The sequence below is a fragment of the Emiliania huxleyi genome (genome assembly GCF_000372725.1).
Source record: "Emiliania huxleyi CCMP1516 unplaced genomic scaffold EMIHUscaffold_422, whole genome shotgun sequence".
Lineage (NCBI taxonomy): Eukaryota > Haptophyta > Isochrysidales > Noelaerhabdaceae > Emiliania > Emiliania huxleyi.
In genome coordinates, this window is record NW_005198814.1 from 17,768 (window position 1) to 33,148 (window position 15,381).

The window sequence follows — 15,381 nt, forward strand, 5'->3', positions numbered from 1 at the left end:
AGCCAAGAGATAAGGAAGAAAGGCGGCACAGAGGAAAAAAGCCAGAGGGCAGTGAGCACATAGAATTGGCGCGAGCGTGCGAACCATCCGTGACCCGTGATTACAGGATCTACTTTTGAAGGGATGGAGAAAAGAGGGGAGGCGTGTCGCTCGCCCAGAAGGTTGCACCGCGGTGGCACCAAGCCTGCGCCGACCGGCCCGGCGGGCCGCGAGAGGGAGAGTAGCGAGGTTCCGAAACCGCACCCGAGGTCGAGAACTAGAGGGAGCCGCGGGTCGTCGAACCCTCCCAGGGCGAGCGCGAGTGCCGCGTCCGCGTCCGCGTCTCGCGGCGGCGCCTCCTTTGGCAGTGCCGCCGCCCGCCTCCAGAGCCAGCGCAGCGGCCGCGGCGAACCGAACGACAGGCCACGGAGGGAGGCTGCTGCCGCTGCGTGCGCCGCGCCGCCGCGCTCGAGCGCCGCCGCCGCGCGTGCAAAGGCTGCGCCTCCGAGGCCGGCGGCGGCCAGGCGCTCGCACACTTGCAGGCTGACTAGCGGCTGCGGCCTGCGCCAGCGGTCAAACTCGGCCGCCTGCGCTGCGGCCAGCGACTCCAGCAGCGGCGCGCTCTCGCACCCTGCGAGCGCAAAGTCGAAGGCCGCGTCGGCAGCCACCCGGCCGAGCAGCGGCTCACCCGCAGCGCACAGCGCCAGCGCCTCGTCGCTGAGCCGCGAGACGGCCGCCCGGTCGGTGTGGCTCTCGAGAGCGGTCCGCGCGAGCGCCGTCATGGGAGAGGCGCCGCCGCCGTCTCGCCGGCTGACAGAGTACTCCCATGTCGTCCCACCTCCGAGGCAGTCCTGAAGCTTAACGCCGCCTGCCTCCAGCCGCTCCTTCAGCGCGTCGGCGGCGGCGTAGTTGCGCGAGGCTCGGGCTTCGCACCGGCGCTGCACGAGCTCGACGACGGTGGTCGATGGGAGCCTGGACGCAGGGACGAGATCGCCCCTCATGTTGGCGTTGCCCGCTCGGATGACTCGGGGGGGCGGCTCGCCCCTCATGAGGCTTGCGGCACGGTCCAGGCCGACCACACAGAGCACCCGAGGCAGCTGGCGTGGCCTCACTCATGACCTGTGCTCGTACCCGTCGGCGGGGCCAGCTGCGGAATCACAACTCGCCTCATTTTTGGCACCCTCCTGCTAGCCGCGCATGAGTAGGGAGACCGTGTGTGGTGTCTTCGCGGCCTAGAGCACCCTCTTGGCAGTCTATATTCCGGATTTTAGCCCTCCTGTCGCATCTGGGAGATCTGGTGAGCCGTACCATAGCGAGGACCAAACGTGTTGTGAAACCAAAGCACGGACCTGTACGGTGGGAACGTGAAGCTGGCAGGAGTGTGGCGCCTGGCAAAAGCGAAAGGTGGCCCGCAGTCCGCCTGCCACCCACAGCTCCTTACCATCCCACCCGAACGAGCCACTCGCTTTACTGTGCTGCGTGAGCACCTCGGCGAAGGCAATTGTGCCGCCAAATAACAGCGACGCGTGGGCGTGGTTGACGCTGGCAAGTTGAACGTCAGAGTAGCCGTCGCGCGAGGGCTTCTCGCCCGTTAACATGGACTGCACGGCGTTAAGCATACCGACACTCGGCGGGACACAGCAGCGGCCTGTGCTGCGCCTGCCGTAGCGGGCGGCGCGCTGTGCGTTCGTGCGTCGCCCCTCCTTCAAACAAAACACGGGCAAACTGAAGTTCTAGAGTGTTCCAGGGACATTCTGCGAGATGCAGGGAGGAGCTCATCAGCCTTGGGAGGAGCTCAGGCGCTTAAAAAAGCGCGATGACAGGGGGGGTGCCACAAAGGTGTGGCGGAGAGGTGCCGCCGCGGTGCCCACCGGTGCCCGCAAGGTGCACCGGCCTTGGAAGCCCGCCCGCCGGGCCAGCAGCCGCCAGCGCCGCCGCCACCCTGCTGGCCACGCCCGCGCGCACGCCGCTCGCGCCATCCTCCTGACCACCCTCTGCGCGCGCACAGTTGCATCCGTTTTGCCGCGCGAGCCATGGTGAGGCCAAAAAGACAACTCGGGCAACACATAATATGTATGTATGTAGGAAGGTGAAGAACAGTCAGGCTCGGACTGGACACCGACGCGGTATGGGTGGACGCTAGACAGATGATGACGACACGCACGAGCGACACACAGACACAAACAAGCTCACAAGATACACAGCCAGCGGGCTGCCACACATCCAAACAAATCTAACACTCTCACGTAATTTGGATCGATAAAATAATGAAAGAAAATCTGAAGCAAAGGCGCCGTGCTGGCCGACACGACGCTCTGGCGTCGCCTGTCGTCGACCAGCCATGCCCACCACCCGCGGTCAGTCTCGCCGTGCACGCGCCCTCGTGGTGCCTGCCGCTACTGAGGCCCTCGGCTGTATCGACACCGTCGCTGAGATCCTGGGCTGGCTCAACATGGACGAGGTCTCGCGGCTCAAGGCCGTGCACTCTGACTGGGCGCGTGCCGCTCGGCGGCTGCTCGTGAGCGTCATGTACCTGGGTCGACAGCCTCTTGGCACGCTACTCAGGAACTGGCGACCACATCGACACTGGCCGTGCGACGCCGCACTGCTCTCTCGCATCGCCACGCACCCAGCCGAGGTTGCATTGGACGTTGGGGCCACAGCTGAGGGAAGCCCAGCCCGAGCGAGCAGCTGGTCGTGGCTCAGCGAGGAGTATGAAATGCCCCCGATTCACTACGCCTTGTGCGCCTTGTCATGTCGGCCCCAGTCAGAAGATGTGATTCGCGCACTGATCTGCGCCGCCCCGACCATGGTTTCAGAGACGGATGGCCGAGGTCGCCTGCCTCTTCACTATGCGGCGAGAAACTCGTTTGTGAGTCTCGAGATCGCGGAGGAGCTGTTGCGTGTGCATCCTGACGCGGCCAACCAGAAAGAGAAAGATTGCATGAATGGGGGACCTGCGGTCGTCCCTAACTCGTACCCTGCGGATCTGGCTATCACGTGCATCTGCTCGACGACCGTGGATAAATATTGCACGCTGGTCGCGGCGATGACCGTGGACGGACGAGCGGAGCACGCGCCCTACATGGCAAAACTACTCACTCAGCAGAGTCCGCTGATGAGCTGTGGTGCGTGGGGTTTGTTGATCGACAGACTCGTTTACCTCAGCCGTCCGGGGGACGGGCTCGCAGACATTGCGACAGCGCTCGCCAAAAGCGTCGTAGACGGGTGCTGGCGCGAAATTGACAGAGACGTGCGCCAACTATTCACAGCACTGACGTGGGCGGAAGCATGCGAGCTCTTTGGCAAACCCAAGGCGCTTGAAGTCTTCGACAGTCGACAGCTTGGTGCCCGCGGCAAGTTGGATGAAACTCGCCTCGACCTGCGTCTTCGGTGCAACGCATCTTTACAACAGTACCCGGAACTCCTCGAGCCGATGCGAAAATTTGTGCGCGGCGGGCGGCCGTCGCTGCCATGGGACAAGGCATAGGTCTTTCGCGCCGGTCAGCGATGTCCTGTTCCTTATCTGCCACCCGGCTCGTTGTCGTTGAGGTTCCTGTTGAGCGGACTGCTGACTGCCTGACTGTAGTATATCATCCTAATACCAACCACCACCACCACCACCGTCACCGTCTGTCGAGCTTTGTCCATTCTGCGTGAGAACTCCTCGAGGAGGACTCGAGAGGGGAGTCCCCGGGACTGCATGTGCATAATAATTTTTTGTTAGTGCCCAGTTTTGTGCGACAGACTTCAGAATTTCGCGCGTCCCAAGCTAGGGCTGGGTCGAGGACAGGCACGTCCCCCCCCAAAAAAGAAAACGGACAACCCAAGGGAGGGATGGGAGGACGGCACGCCGCCACCACACAGGGATTTTAAGGAGAGGAGTGTGGTGCGCTAGCCGTCGCCCACCCTTGGGCGTCCGCCTCTTCCTATCTCTCTTCGCAATCTCTCTCCGATCCACGTCCCCACCTGTGCAGGATTGTGCCAAGTTCGAATAGTTAGAGGCTGCGGGAGGCGTTGCTTTCTTTTGCTTGTTATCGGTTTGAAGCTGGCAAATCTTTTATTTCAATTCTTTTCTTTTAAAAGAATAATGGAGCTCCGAGATGGCCCGAGATCGCCCGAGATCGCTCGGCGCGGCCCGAGGCGAGGTGGATGGGTTGGGAGCGAGGGGGCGGAAGTGACCAGTGCGGTAGAGGGTCAGCTCGGGGCGCGTGAGCCGGACTTGTGAGCCGGACGTCTTTCATTTTCTCTCTGCGTTCTCGCACATGGAGTGCGAGGTATCTCGACTGTTGCCATCCCAAACTGTCTGTCACTCCCCTCTCTCCCGGCCGGGGTGGGGCGAGCGCGGGGGCGGCGGGTGTGCGGCGGGTGTGCGGGATGTCTGTGGGATTAGAGAGCGATGTGCTTGTGTCCGCCTTGCGTTGTTTCATCGAAGGCTACAGTGGGTTGCGGGCATTAAGAAAACGTACCATTAAGAAACCCTACCAAGAGATTTCCGCAAAAATCTAAGAAACCACGGCGCGCCGCAGGCGCGGCCCCGAGAAAAGGCCAGACACGAGTCTCGAGTGTGAACGGGAGCCCCAGCTCAAAATTTCTCTTCGCCTGCGGCGCGCGCACTTGTCACTTTCCAAGTCTACGGTGTTCTGAGTGGAGTGGAGATGGAGGCGTGTGTGCGTCTTCCCGTCATCCAGAGACTCGGCGGCAGACTCTGGCATCGCCCTCGCTCGCGGACCGCAGCTTACCTCTTACCTAAAATCCTTAGGGGGCCGGCTCTGGCCTGAGTGCCGGCCGGAGCTAAGAAACCACGGCGTGGGGTGGATGAGGGCTGTGGAAAGGCTTAGAAACGGCGGCGTGCCGCATAATCCTGTTTTCTTAATGCCCGCAACCCACTGTAGCTCAAAAGAATAAAAAAAAACTCTCGGCGGGCACGTCGCGCCGCATGGTGGCCGCGCTGCGCCGCTCGCCGCTGGCGCGCGGTTGATCGCGGCGCCGACTCCGCGGCGGCGCCATCTCACGCAGCGGGGCGCGTCGCGTCGTCGGCGCCAAAACAGACGCGAGCTCGCGCCGCGGCCGCGGCAGCAAAAGCATCAACCGTCTACTTCTCCTTCTCGTCTCGTCTCGTCTTGTCGCAGGCGCACACGCGCGCGACGTGCGCACGTGTCGCCGCGTTCGCTCCGCGAAGGACGATTCGAACCGGGAGCCAGTCGGCGCAGCGGCGGCGCGCCGCGGCAAAACGCACGACGCTCACCTCATGGAGATGCTGCGGCTTTGGCACCTCCTGATATAATGCTGATTTTTTGCTGAGCGGGGCGGAGGCACGCGGGCGGCGGAGGCGGCGGCGGACGACGTCTACTTCCCCTGTGGTAGCTTAGCGATCAGGGAGGATCTACCTGTTCGGCCTCGAGGACGCTGCTGGGGGAGAGGGGGGGAGAGAGGAGAGGAGGAGAGGGGAGAGGATGAGAAGAGGAGAGGAGAGGAGAGGAGAGAGGAGGAGAGAGGAGAGAGGAGGAGGGGGAGAGGAGAGAAGAGGGGGGGGGGGGGTGAGAGGGAGGGAGGGAGGGAGGGAGAGAGGGAGGAGAGAGAGAGAGGAGAGCCTTTGAGCCTTGGCACCAGCCAGGCAGTTGATTTGGCCCTGGCACCAGCCTTGGCAGTTGAGTTGGCCTTGGCACCAGCCTTGGCGGGCGGGCACGCGGGACATGCACAGGCGCCAAGGGGCGCAGCGCCGACAATCACGGCGGTGATTGCGGCGCAGGTGGGGGGACGGGAAGTCCGTCGGCGTTGCCGGGGGCTCAAGGAAGCGCGAGGGAAAAATTCCGCCGCTGAGGGCGCTCGTGCGGCAATAGCCGAGTGGAGGGGGGAGCGTGCCGGACGGGGCGTCGTCGCGCCGTCCGATGGTCTGCTGCCCCGCGCAGCAACCGTCGGGCGACGACCCGGGGGCCAAAAACCCGGCGACGACGGCGCTCTGGATGGGGCGTGACCTCCTGCCTCCAACCTCCTTCCTTTTTGAGCAGGTGTGACGCCGCGCGAGCGACGCTCCGAGATCGCCCGAGATAGCGCGGCGCGGCCCCGAGATCGCCCGAGATAGCGCGAGATCGCCCGAGATTGCGCGGCGCGGCCCGAGGCGAGGTGGGTGGGTTGGGAGCGAGGGGGCGAAAGTGGTCAGTGCGGTAGATCGGTCAGCTCGAGGCGCGTGAGCCGGACTTGTGAGCCGGACCACCCCCTCTTGAAACCTGCGTTGTTGAGCCAGGACTCAACATACTCGGGCTGTCGCCGTCCCAAACTGTCACTCCCCTTTCTCCCGGCCGGGGTGGGGCGCGCGCGGGGGCGGCGGGTGTGCGGGATGTCTGTGGGCCCGAGAGCGATATGCCATGTCCGCCTTGCGTTTGTTTCATAACATCGAAGGCTTCTGCCGCCGTCTCGTCTTTCAAGATGGCCTGAGCCGACTTGTCGGTTCCCTTCTGCTCTTCTTCGGCGCCAGTCAGGAAGGAGGGCAGCGGGCCGCACGATACCAGCCTCGCTAAAAATGTCAAGACCTCGCTCATCGCGTCGTTCAGGCACGCCGTTCGCGTCGTACTCGAAATCACCACGCCGCAACCGTCGCCGGCGCGCGACACGTTCCCGTAGGCCGGACTGTCCTCGTCGAGAGTGTGTGCCGCCAAGGCGGGACACACTCAGGGGCAGTGCCGACGGGACGCGGCTCGAAGGGTGTGGCTCCGCAGCGCGGCTGGCACTCGTCGCAGAGGCCTCACCTTCGAAAAGTCGGGCATGGCTCTCCCCGCAACTTTCTCGCTAACACGCGCGCACCGCCGAGCCTGGGGCGGGCGCGCTGCGGCCGCACGTCTTACTTCGTCATAGTGCCACGACGTGCGGCCTAGATTTAGCCCACGCGCCTCTGCTCGCATACACTCACCCATTGAATTGTCACTGCCCGTGAGTGCGAGATAGGGTTAGCAGTAGGCAGCTAGCCTCTGAGGAGGGCGTCCATAGACACCTCACTAGACCCCACACACGGTCTCGTCCGTGCCTCGCCGGCCGGCGAGATTGCTAGAGGTGGAGCAAGCTGCTCTAGCCTCGCATGTTACTCCTGTCGTCTGTTGTGATGTTGCCCTTGTTTGTTTCTCTTGCACGAGTGCTGGGGGGGGCGACAGGAAGAATGTGGCCCTGAGTTATGTGTACGCCAACTCAGGGTGTGTGGCAGCCCGCTGGCTGTGTGTCTTGTGAGCCTGTTTGTGTCTGTGTGTCGCTCGTGCGTGCCGTCATCATCTGTCCGGCGTCCACCCATACCGCGTTGGTGTCCAGTCCGAGCCTGGCTGTTCTTCACCTTACTAAACAAAAGAAACATTCATTTCGGGTTGTTTCGGACAAGGAGGTCGACAGCCGCCCCCAAGCGATGTCGCTGTGGCCAAAGTCGCTTCGTAGACCGCCGCCGTCGACGCTCCCGGTACCCGCCCGCCCAGCGACCGCAAGCAGCACCCCTCTCCTCGCTCTCCCTCCACACTCAGAGGTCGCTTCACCCCCGTCACAGGTGTTCCTAGGCGGTGCGGCAGCAGGTGTCGCCACCTTTGTCTTTGTGCAGCCCCTCGTTCTGCCTGCTCTTCTCGGCGGCGCTGCGTGGTGGGCAGTCTCGCTCCGGAGACAGGAGCGGAAAGGCTTCTACCGGAACAACGCCGCGATCGCATAGTCGTGTGTCGAGCATATAGCATGTGCATGTGCACAGCGCTGCGGTCATGGTGTGTGAGCATGCGTGAGTGAGGTTCGGGTTGATGGAGTTCCCCGTGTGCGTGGCGTGCGACACACATGGCGACACACGCGGGGACGCGTGCGGCTGTGCAATTTGGCATGGTCTTTGACACTTGTGTGTACTGTCGATGTGTACTGCACCATCATCGATCATGCCACCAACCTCCAACCACCAACGCAGTCCGTGTCGCGTTTCAGATGTTCTTTAAGTGTTGTTACGTTTGGTACCCAAACACTGTCACGCTTGATGGGCGACATAACATGCGTGTTCGTGTCACCGCAGCTCGGCGTTCCGCAGCTCCGCGAGCAGCTCGAGGTAGCCGTCGTCGTCGGGTGACACGAAGCCGCGCCGCAGCAGAAAGTCAGCGATGACGACGGCCACGTTCGGCTTGAACAGCCTCTCCCCCGCCTGCCGCTCGACCAGCCGCGCCACCTCATCCATGGGCGTGAGCGAAAATTCCTCGACCTCCCCGTCGACAGCGCGCGGCACGAAGTCGTCACCGCAGCGCAGGTCGAAGGTGTATAGCACATCGCGCTTGAGGGCCCACCCCGTCTCGTCAAACCCGGTGTAGCAAACTCCGCCCGCCGGCTGGATCGCGCCTGCCAGCCGCGGCGGCACGCCAGCCTCCTCGGCCGCCTCCTTGCGGATCGCGCCGAGAGGCATCTCGCCTGCCGCCATCCCGCCCGCGGCAAGGCAGTCGAGCAGCCCCGGCCAGGTAGGTTTGCTCTTTGCCCGCCGAGCGAGCCACATGCTGGCGGGCCTGCCGTCAGCGCCTTCGGTGTAGCAATTCACGAACACACCGTACGCCGGAGCGCCAAAGAGGCCGGCCGCGGCGCGCTCCACGACAAGGGAGGGAGGGGCGAAAAAGGAGGTGCGGACGGCGAAGGCCTCATCGCGCCAGCCGTCGAGCATGGGCACAGATCCTTCGGCACGGAGGTCGCAGATAACCTCTGTCACGGCCTTGGACCGCTCCTCGAGCGTCGCGCCAGCATCACCGCGCAGCGTGACGGCCTCTTCGCTCACGTCAAAGATGGCGTAGCGGCCGAGAGCCGCAGCAGACTTGGGCAGGACCCGCCCCACCGTCGTTCCGTCCACGACGAATGCGCGGGCAGAGGCAGCGGCGGTGGCGGCGTTGTTGTTAGCGCGGACCACGTCGAGGAGCGCACGCGCGCAGGCGGATATCGGTGGAGCGGCGAGGGCGAGTGTCAGCATTCACCTCGTGCGTGCGCCCGCCCGATGTAACTGGTGCTCTGCTCGGCACTGCTGCACGATCACGCGTCGGGCGAGGCACAAGCTCCGAGGGTACCCCTAAGGGCAATCGTTTAGGAGTCGCTTAGGCGGCTCCCGTGGTGTACCTGTGTTAGTGCCGTGCGCGCCAGTCCCGTGCCAGTGTCGTGCGAGGGAGCTTGTTGTAAATAAAATTCCCGTAGAGTACCTAGTTAGTGCCAGTGCGCGAGTGGTGCTCTTGGGAAGAGGTTCCTCCTTTCCGCTCCCCCCCCGCAAGGCGCGAGACACTGCGCGCCAGTCCCGAGAGAGAGAGAGAGTCTCTCTCCCAGTCCCGTGCCCAGTGCGTCCGTGCGAGGCAGCTCTGTTGTAAATTCTTTCTTTACGCTAGATCTACATCACGTGATGAAGTACAGTTGTACCAGTCTCGGATCGGCCCATAAAGTCGCTAGTCGGGCGGACGCGTCGAGCACACCAGCCACCAGGCAAATTGCGAGCAACGTCCTGTGAGCTCCTGACAGCTCACGACGAATGTACCTTCCCGTACCAGGTGTCCTGCCCCGCGCGCGCTCGACGCACGACGGCCGCGCGCGCCGAGTTCTCTGCTGGTTCTCTGGTACAAGGTAGGACGGGAGAACGAGATGATAGTAGGGAGTAGAAGTGAAAGCAAAGAGGAGCCCTGCGCACGCACGACTCCGCAGGAGAGAAGCCCCTCCCGCCCGTGCTTGCGCAGCGCAGCCTCCTCCGAGCAACGACACCTGAGAGCAACAGCCAACACCCGGTCGTGGAAGGTACTGGTAAACACAAACGACAAACCGAAAACGACGAAAGGGATGTGAGGCGTCGCGCAGCGCGCGAGACACAGATCGACGGATGTCGGGCCAGCGCAACAGCCGTACACGCGCGAGGCGAGGAGTCGAGATCATTCCGCGCTAGTGCGCAGCGCCGGGGGCGCGCTACGGGCGCGCGGCTCATCGGCACACGCGGTCCTTGACTCGCTTCAAGCTGGCGACGAGCGGCATCGCCAGCCGGAAGAGGGGGCGCGGCAGCGCGCGGTGGGCATCGAGCAGCGGGCGGGCGGCGTCGAGCACGTTGTACTCTGGGACGAGCGTGCCCGCCATCCCCTCGAGGCAGAGGACGTTTGTGACGAGGGTCATGTAGTTTGCGTCGATCGCGACGCCGCGGTCGCGCACGAGCGCCAGCACGCCGCGCAGCACCTCCCCGAACCTGGGGGTACGGCGAAGCCGGGGGGTTGGGAACGCGATCTCGTGAGATGCGGCTGCGATACCGCCGACTACACGGCTGTCGCCGCGGCGGTGAGGGTGCAGTCCGGCGCCAGAGGGCGCTCCGGCCGGCTGGTGGCGGGTGGGCGGGCGGCGGGACGTGCGGTGGCGGAGGTGGCGGCGATGGAGGCGGCGGAGCGTGCTGCGGCAGAGAAGGCGGCGGCGGAGCGTGCGGCAGCAGAGCGTGTTGTAGAAAGTAGTAGCGCCGGTAGGAGCCCGTGTGTGGCATCTCGGGTCCCCGAGCTGGATGCCGGTGCCGTACCCGCGGCATGTGCGGCGGAACAAGTCCGACATGTCGGCCTCGAACTCCTCCCTCGCCGTGCAAGCCTGCGAGTCCGAGAAGCGGAGCACGCACCGGGCGGCGGCGGCGCCGTCGCCCGCGCCCATCGCGTTCAGGAAGCCGATGAACGCGTCCGCCTATGCTGCGGTCTAGATGCTGCGGTCTAGATGCTGTGGTCTAGATGCTGTGTGGTCTAGATGCTGTGGTCTAGATGCTGCGGTCTAGATGCTGCGGTCTAGATGCTGTGTGGTCTAGATGCTGTGGTCTAGATGCTGCGGTCTAGATGCTGTGTGGTCTAGATGCTGTGGTCTAGATGCTGCGGTCTAGATGCTGTGTAGTCTAGATGCTGTGGTCTAGATGCTGCGGTCTAGATGCTGTGTGGTCTAGGTGCTGCGGTCTAGATGCTGTGTGGGCGTGGCTCGGGGCGAGGCTCGGGGCGTGGCTCGCCTCGCGGCGGGTGAGCCGCGCCACCATGCCGACGTCGAGGAGCGCGAGCGAGTTGCGGCCGTACCTCCGCGCCCGGCGGAGCAGGATGTTGCCCGGGTGCAGGTCGGCGTGCATCAGGTTGTCGAGCAGGAGCATCTTGAGGTAGAGGTCCTCGCCGCGCGACACCACAAAGTGCGCCTGGGTTCGGGTACCGTGGGGGTGGGGGATGGCTGCGAACCACCCGGACGGCGACCCTGGGTTCGGGTATCGTGGGGGTGGGGGATGGCTCCGTCGGACGGCGACCCTGGGTTCGGGTGCCGTGGGGGTAGGGGATGGGTCCGGGTACCTCCTCCCGCGAGAGGGGGTCGGCGCCGCCGCTGCCGGAGGAGACGCCGAGGGTGAGGTCGGTGGTGTAGGTGGAGACGAGCTCTCCAGCCTCGTACGACTCGACGAGGACGGCCTCACTCGCGGCGAGCACGCGCGGGAACCGGACGTCGCGCCACGCGGCGAAGTTCCAGCCGAAGCGGCGCAAGTGCTCTGCCTCGATGTCGAGCCTACGTGTCCCATACCTCCAGAGTCTCGAATCCAGTGTGGGTTCAGCTCCTTGGGTGGTGTAGTAGCAGAGAAGGGAGGTGCGGGCCTACGCGGCGAAGGCACCAGCCTCGGGGGCAGGAAGACGGTGCCGTGCCGTGTCTAGAGGATATATGTGTATATAGTGTCGCCGTGTCTGCGCGACCATGGTGCCCGAGAACTGCGTCACGGACGCCCTCAGACCAGACACACCAAAGAGGCGAGCAAGCAAGTCCGAGGCTGCGCGCATGAGGGTGAAGTCGGTGACGATCCTACGCGCTGAGTACGCCAGCCTCGGGGCGGGAGTACGGCATTGTGCAGTGTGTTTCAGAGCACCGCGTGAAGACAACGGAGAGGAGGACAGTGAAACCGCGGAATACGGCCGAAGACGGCGGAATACGTGTCCTCTCGGGCGCTGGTTGGGAGACACGAACACGTATTCCGCTTCTAGGGTCACGATCCGCCGCACGACCGCCGGGTGGCGCACCTAGGGTTAGGGTTAGGGTTAGGGTTAGGGTTAGGGTTAGGGTCAGGGTTAGGGTTAGGGTTAGGGTTAGGGTTAGGGTGGCGCACCTTGACGGCCACCGTCTGGTTCAACCAGACCGCGCGGTGGATCTGGGCGATGGAGCCCGAGGCGATCGGCCGTCGCTCAAAGTCCTCGAACAGCTGGTCGACGGGTGCGCCGAGCGCCTCGCGCACCTCCCGCTCGGTGTGCCTCCAGCCGTGGCGTGGCGCCTGCGAGTGCAGCGACGCGAGGGCGGCGCACATGGCCGTCGGAAAGACGTCCGGCCGGCACGACGCCCTGGAGAAGAGAGGCGCGGAGGGTAAGAGAGCAGGCGCGACGAGCCGGCACGAGGGTGGTGGTGAGTCGGAGGTGTGTGTCCTCGGGAGTGTCTCGGAAGTGTCTCGGAAATGGCGCGGACCACTGTCCCCATTTGATGAAGGCGGTGCCGGCGCGCGCGAGCGAGGCGGTGAGCATGCGGTACCAGACGCGGTTGCGGAAGAAGGGCCACAGCCACGCCAGCCACGAGAGCAGCATCGGCGGAGAGAAGATCAGAGCAAGCACGACAGCGCGGCCGACCAGGCTCGCAAAGCCGGGAGGCGCCTCGGAAACGAGCGCCGCCTCCTCGCGCTGGCCGATGATCTCGCGCAGCGGCGGCGGCCGCCCGCGCGCCACCGAACGCACCGCAGCCTGCAGACCCAGCCCGCCAACCACCAGCACTGCCGGGTGCTGCTGCTCCACCTGCCGCCGGAACGCCGCGGCGCCGCGGTGCACAGGCCGGTTCGACGGCCGATTGGGCGGCGAGGGAGGCTGACCTGCGTCGGCCAGTGCGGCCACGAGCAGTACGAACGAGGTCATCGGCCGCAGCACTCGCCTCGTCGCAGGTTCCGCAGCTCGAAGAAGCCAAGAAAAAAATCCGGACTCCGCGCTTCTTTCTTTCTTTTCTTTCTTTTCTTTCTGGCGTGCCAACTGGGTCAACGACGTCAAGAACAAGCAAGCGGCAGACGTCCTCTTACCCTCGGCCGCAGTGGAGGGCGCCCGTACCGCCTAGGCCCTAGCTCCGCGGACGGGCCCCTCCACCCTTCAAGAAAGATCTCTCTCTCCACCCTTCACGTACGGATCATGTAGTCCCCACAATCGTTGTCGGATCGCTTGTCATGTGAGAAAGAAAACAGACAAACCGCTGGGTGCGCTTCTTAGCTCCCCGGCCCTGGATGTGAGGTTAATGACTGCACTCCAAGTGCTCCAACCCTGCTCCAAGTGCACCCAGACGAGGGATGGGGGAGGAGGACAGGGTCCACACCTGCACGAGCATTCACTCGTTGGTACAGCACACCCGCCGCTGCTAGCGTCGTCACAGGGAAGTTCGGTTGGGTGGACGCCGTGCTTCTGTCAAATGCCATAGCTGTTCTGCGCGCCACTGCATCCTGCTCCTCCCAGAACCGCCCTGGCCCACCTTCACCGCCCCCCCGAGCACTAAGATGGGCCCCGAGGTAACGGGCTGACCCCCTGGACGTCTCTGGCCCCTTTTCAGCGCTCGCTGCCTTGCGGGAGACCGTCGTGACGCTGCATTGCACGAGCCTTCCTTCCTCGTCCAGCGCCACTATATGGAGCCGGAACTCCCTTCCGAGCAGTCTCTCGGCCTCTGGGCTCATGTCCAGGATGCACTTCTGGTGGCGATTGCGCACGCCCGCCACGGCGTACCCCATCGCCAGCCTTTCAGCCGCCTCCCTGAGCTCCTCGGCCACTGCTTCGGCGCCCTCCCTGTCTCCCGCCTGGCGGCCGTTCATCAGGGCGTCGTCGTCTGCGTACTGGGGGAGAGTGCCTCTGCTCGTTCCTGCCTCCCCTCCCGCGTCTCCCCATTCGGGGCGGAGCGAGAGCAGTTCGTACCCGGACAGGCCTGCTTCGGCGTAGGCTCGTGCCGGAGCCACCCCGTCCAGTTGTACACGCTCGGGCTTCCTGGGGCTCCCTGAGCACACCCCCCCTCCAACTCCACGGCCCCCGACTCGTCTCCGAGGCCGTAGGCTGTGTTGACGACTCGGCTGTGTCCGCCCAAGTGCACTAAGACTCCATCCACCACATCGTCGGACATCGCCAGCGCCTCGCACGCCACGCCCGTCCCCCGGTGGCTGATGGTGTCGTAAGCGGAGGTGGCGTCCATGTACAGCTGTAGTAGCACCGCCCCCGTCTCTCTCGCGTGCCACTGCGCAGCAGCTACCAGGCTGATCGGCCATTCAGTCGACCCGCCCTTGACAAAGCCGAAGCAACACGTTCGCCGAGATCAGCCCGTGCCTGCGCGCAGCCTCCTCGAGCCTCCGTGCTATCGCCGCGTCAACCACCTTGTATATAGCCTACCGCTAGCTCACAAAAAGAAACAAAACACCCGACGACACCACAGGAGGAGACAGGGAACAGGCCGGAGACAGAGCCCAAGGGCCTCTGCCCCCGCCACGCAGAGGAGCGCCACTAGCCAAGAGGAGAGGAAGTGGCCCATCGAGTCCCTGCCCCAGCCTCCCACACTAGCACCACACACTCAGGCCCGAAGCCCATCTTCCCCGAGAGCAACGCCCACGTCGCTGTGGCAGCGACGCACCCCACTTCACCCGCTGGCGCGGTCAGGTGGAAGTCCTCTCTCGTGTCGAGGGGGAGAGGCCGTACCTTAGGCCGCCGTTGAGCCGCAGCTCCGCACGTGGCGACCCCCTCCCATGCGGCCGTTGAACGTCATCCTGTTGCCTCAAGCCCGCACGATGCCGGTGCGACGGCGACGTGCAGGTCGCAGGGGACGCCCATCTGGTGGGACCCACGTCAGGGCGCAGCGCAGGAGGACGACACACCTACCGAGGTCAGGACTTCCGCTGCCTGTCGGCCGACTCCGCGCGCACTTTCACCTCCCCCAGTGAGTCCCTCTGAGGTGGTGCCGGGTGTCGCCAGCGCGACACCGGTGTCGCGCAGCTCTAGGTCATCCTGGCATCAGGGAGAATCGGGGACTGCGTGGGGAGAGGGGCATGCGCGGGCTAGAGGCGCATGGGGAGAGCCCCAAGTCTGGAGCCCTTCCCATGAGCCCTGCGCCCATCTGCCGGCTGAGCCGGGTGGGCGCGGCCCCCCCCCATGGTACCCCGGCTCGCTTCAGCGGCCGTGGTGCGGGGGGAGCAAGCCACATCACAGCCCGCCAGATCTCACCCCACCCCCTTGACGGTGTGGTTTGTGGGCCCCCCAGGCGCCCCACCCGCCTCACGTCTCGCAAAGCTGGGGGCTCTGGTGGGGTGTAGGGGGGGGGGGGGGGGTGTCAAAAGGGGGGGAGGGGCCGGGGGCACACACCGGCCATCGAGTAGTCAGCCGCGGCCCCAGCCGAAGCCGGCCCAACCGCCGCCGCCCT

At 64.7% G+C, this 15,381-nt stretch overlaps 4 protein-coding genes across 4 annotated transcripts in view; 1 reads left to right on the top strand and 3 right to left on the bottom strand.

Annotated features, from left to right (window-relative positions):
* The window catches only part of EMIHUDRAFT_118746 (hypothetical protein), a gene marked incomplete at both ends in the record, with an annotated part of 2,156 nt that extends 1,128 nt beyond the window's left edge, over positions 1-1,028 (bottom strand). Inside the window, one exon of the mRNA XM_005769438.1 lies at positions 239-1,028. Coding sequence (XP_005769495.1) covers positions 239-1,028 — 790 coding nt within the window. The remainder of the gene's footprint in view (positions 1-238) is intronic.
* Positions 1,029-7,353: 6,325 nt separating this feature from the next.
* Positions 7,354-7,967, top strand: EMIHUDRAFT_459049 (hypothetical protein). The gene is made up of 2 exons (XM_005769439.1): positions 7,354-7,420; positions 7,505-7,967. The coding sequence occupies exons 1-2, from the start codon at positions 7,370-7,372 to the stop codon at positions 7,658-7,660; spliced, it is 207 nt and encodes a 68-aa protein (XP_005769496.1). The 5' UTR covers positions 7,354-7,369; the 3' UTR covers positions 7,661-7,967.
* A 35-nt stretch (positions 7,968-8,002) lies between these two features.
* EMIHUDRAFT_54112 (hypothetical protein) lies at positions 8,003-8,695 on the bottom strand (the record flags this gene model as incomplete). Its single annotated transcript, XM_005769440.1, has 1 exon — positions 8,003-8,695. A coding segment is annotated over one exon (693 nt), but the record flags the coding sequence as incomplete, so codon positions are not given.
* A 1,031-nt stretch (positions 8,696-9,726) lies between these two features.
* On the bottom strand, positions 9,727-12,863 carry EMIHUDRAFT_470338 (putative ABC1 family protein; the record flags this gene model as incomplete). Its single annotated transcript, XM_005769441.1, has 7 exons — positions 9,727-10,171; positions 10,583-10,644; positions 10,979-11,131; positions 11,280-11,573; positions 11,973-11,990; positions 12,077-12,305; positions 12,427-12,863. The coding sequence occupies 7 exons, from the start codon at positions 12,861-12,863 to the stop codon at positions 9,916-9,918; spliced, it is 1,449 nt and encodes a 482-aa protein (XP_005769498.1). The 3' UTR covers positions 9,727-9,915.
* Between the last annotated feature and the right edge of the window lie 2,518 nt (positions 12,864-15,381).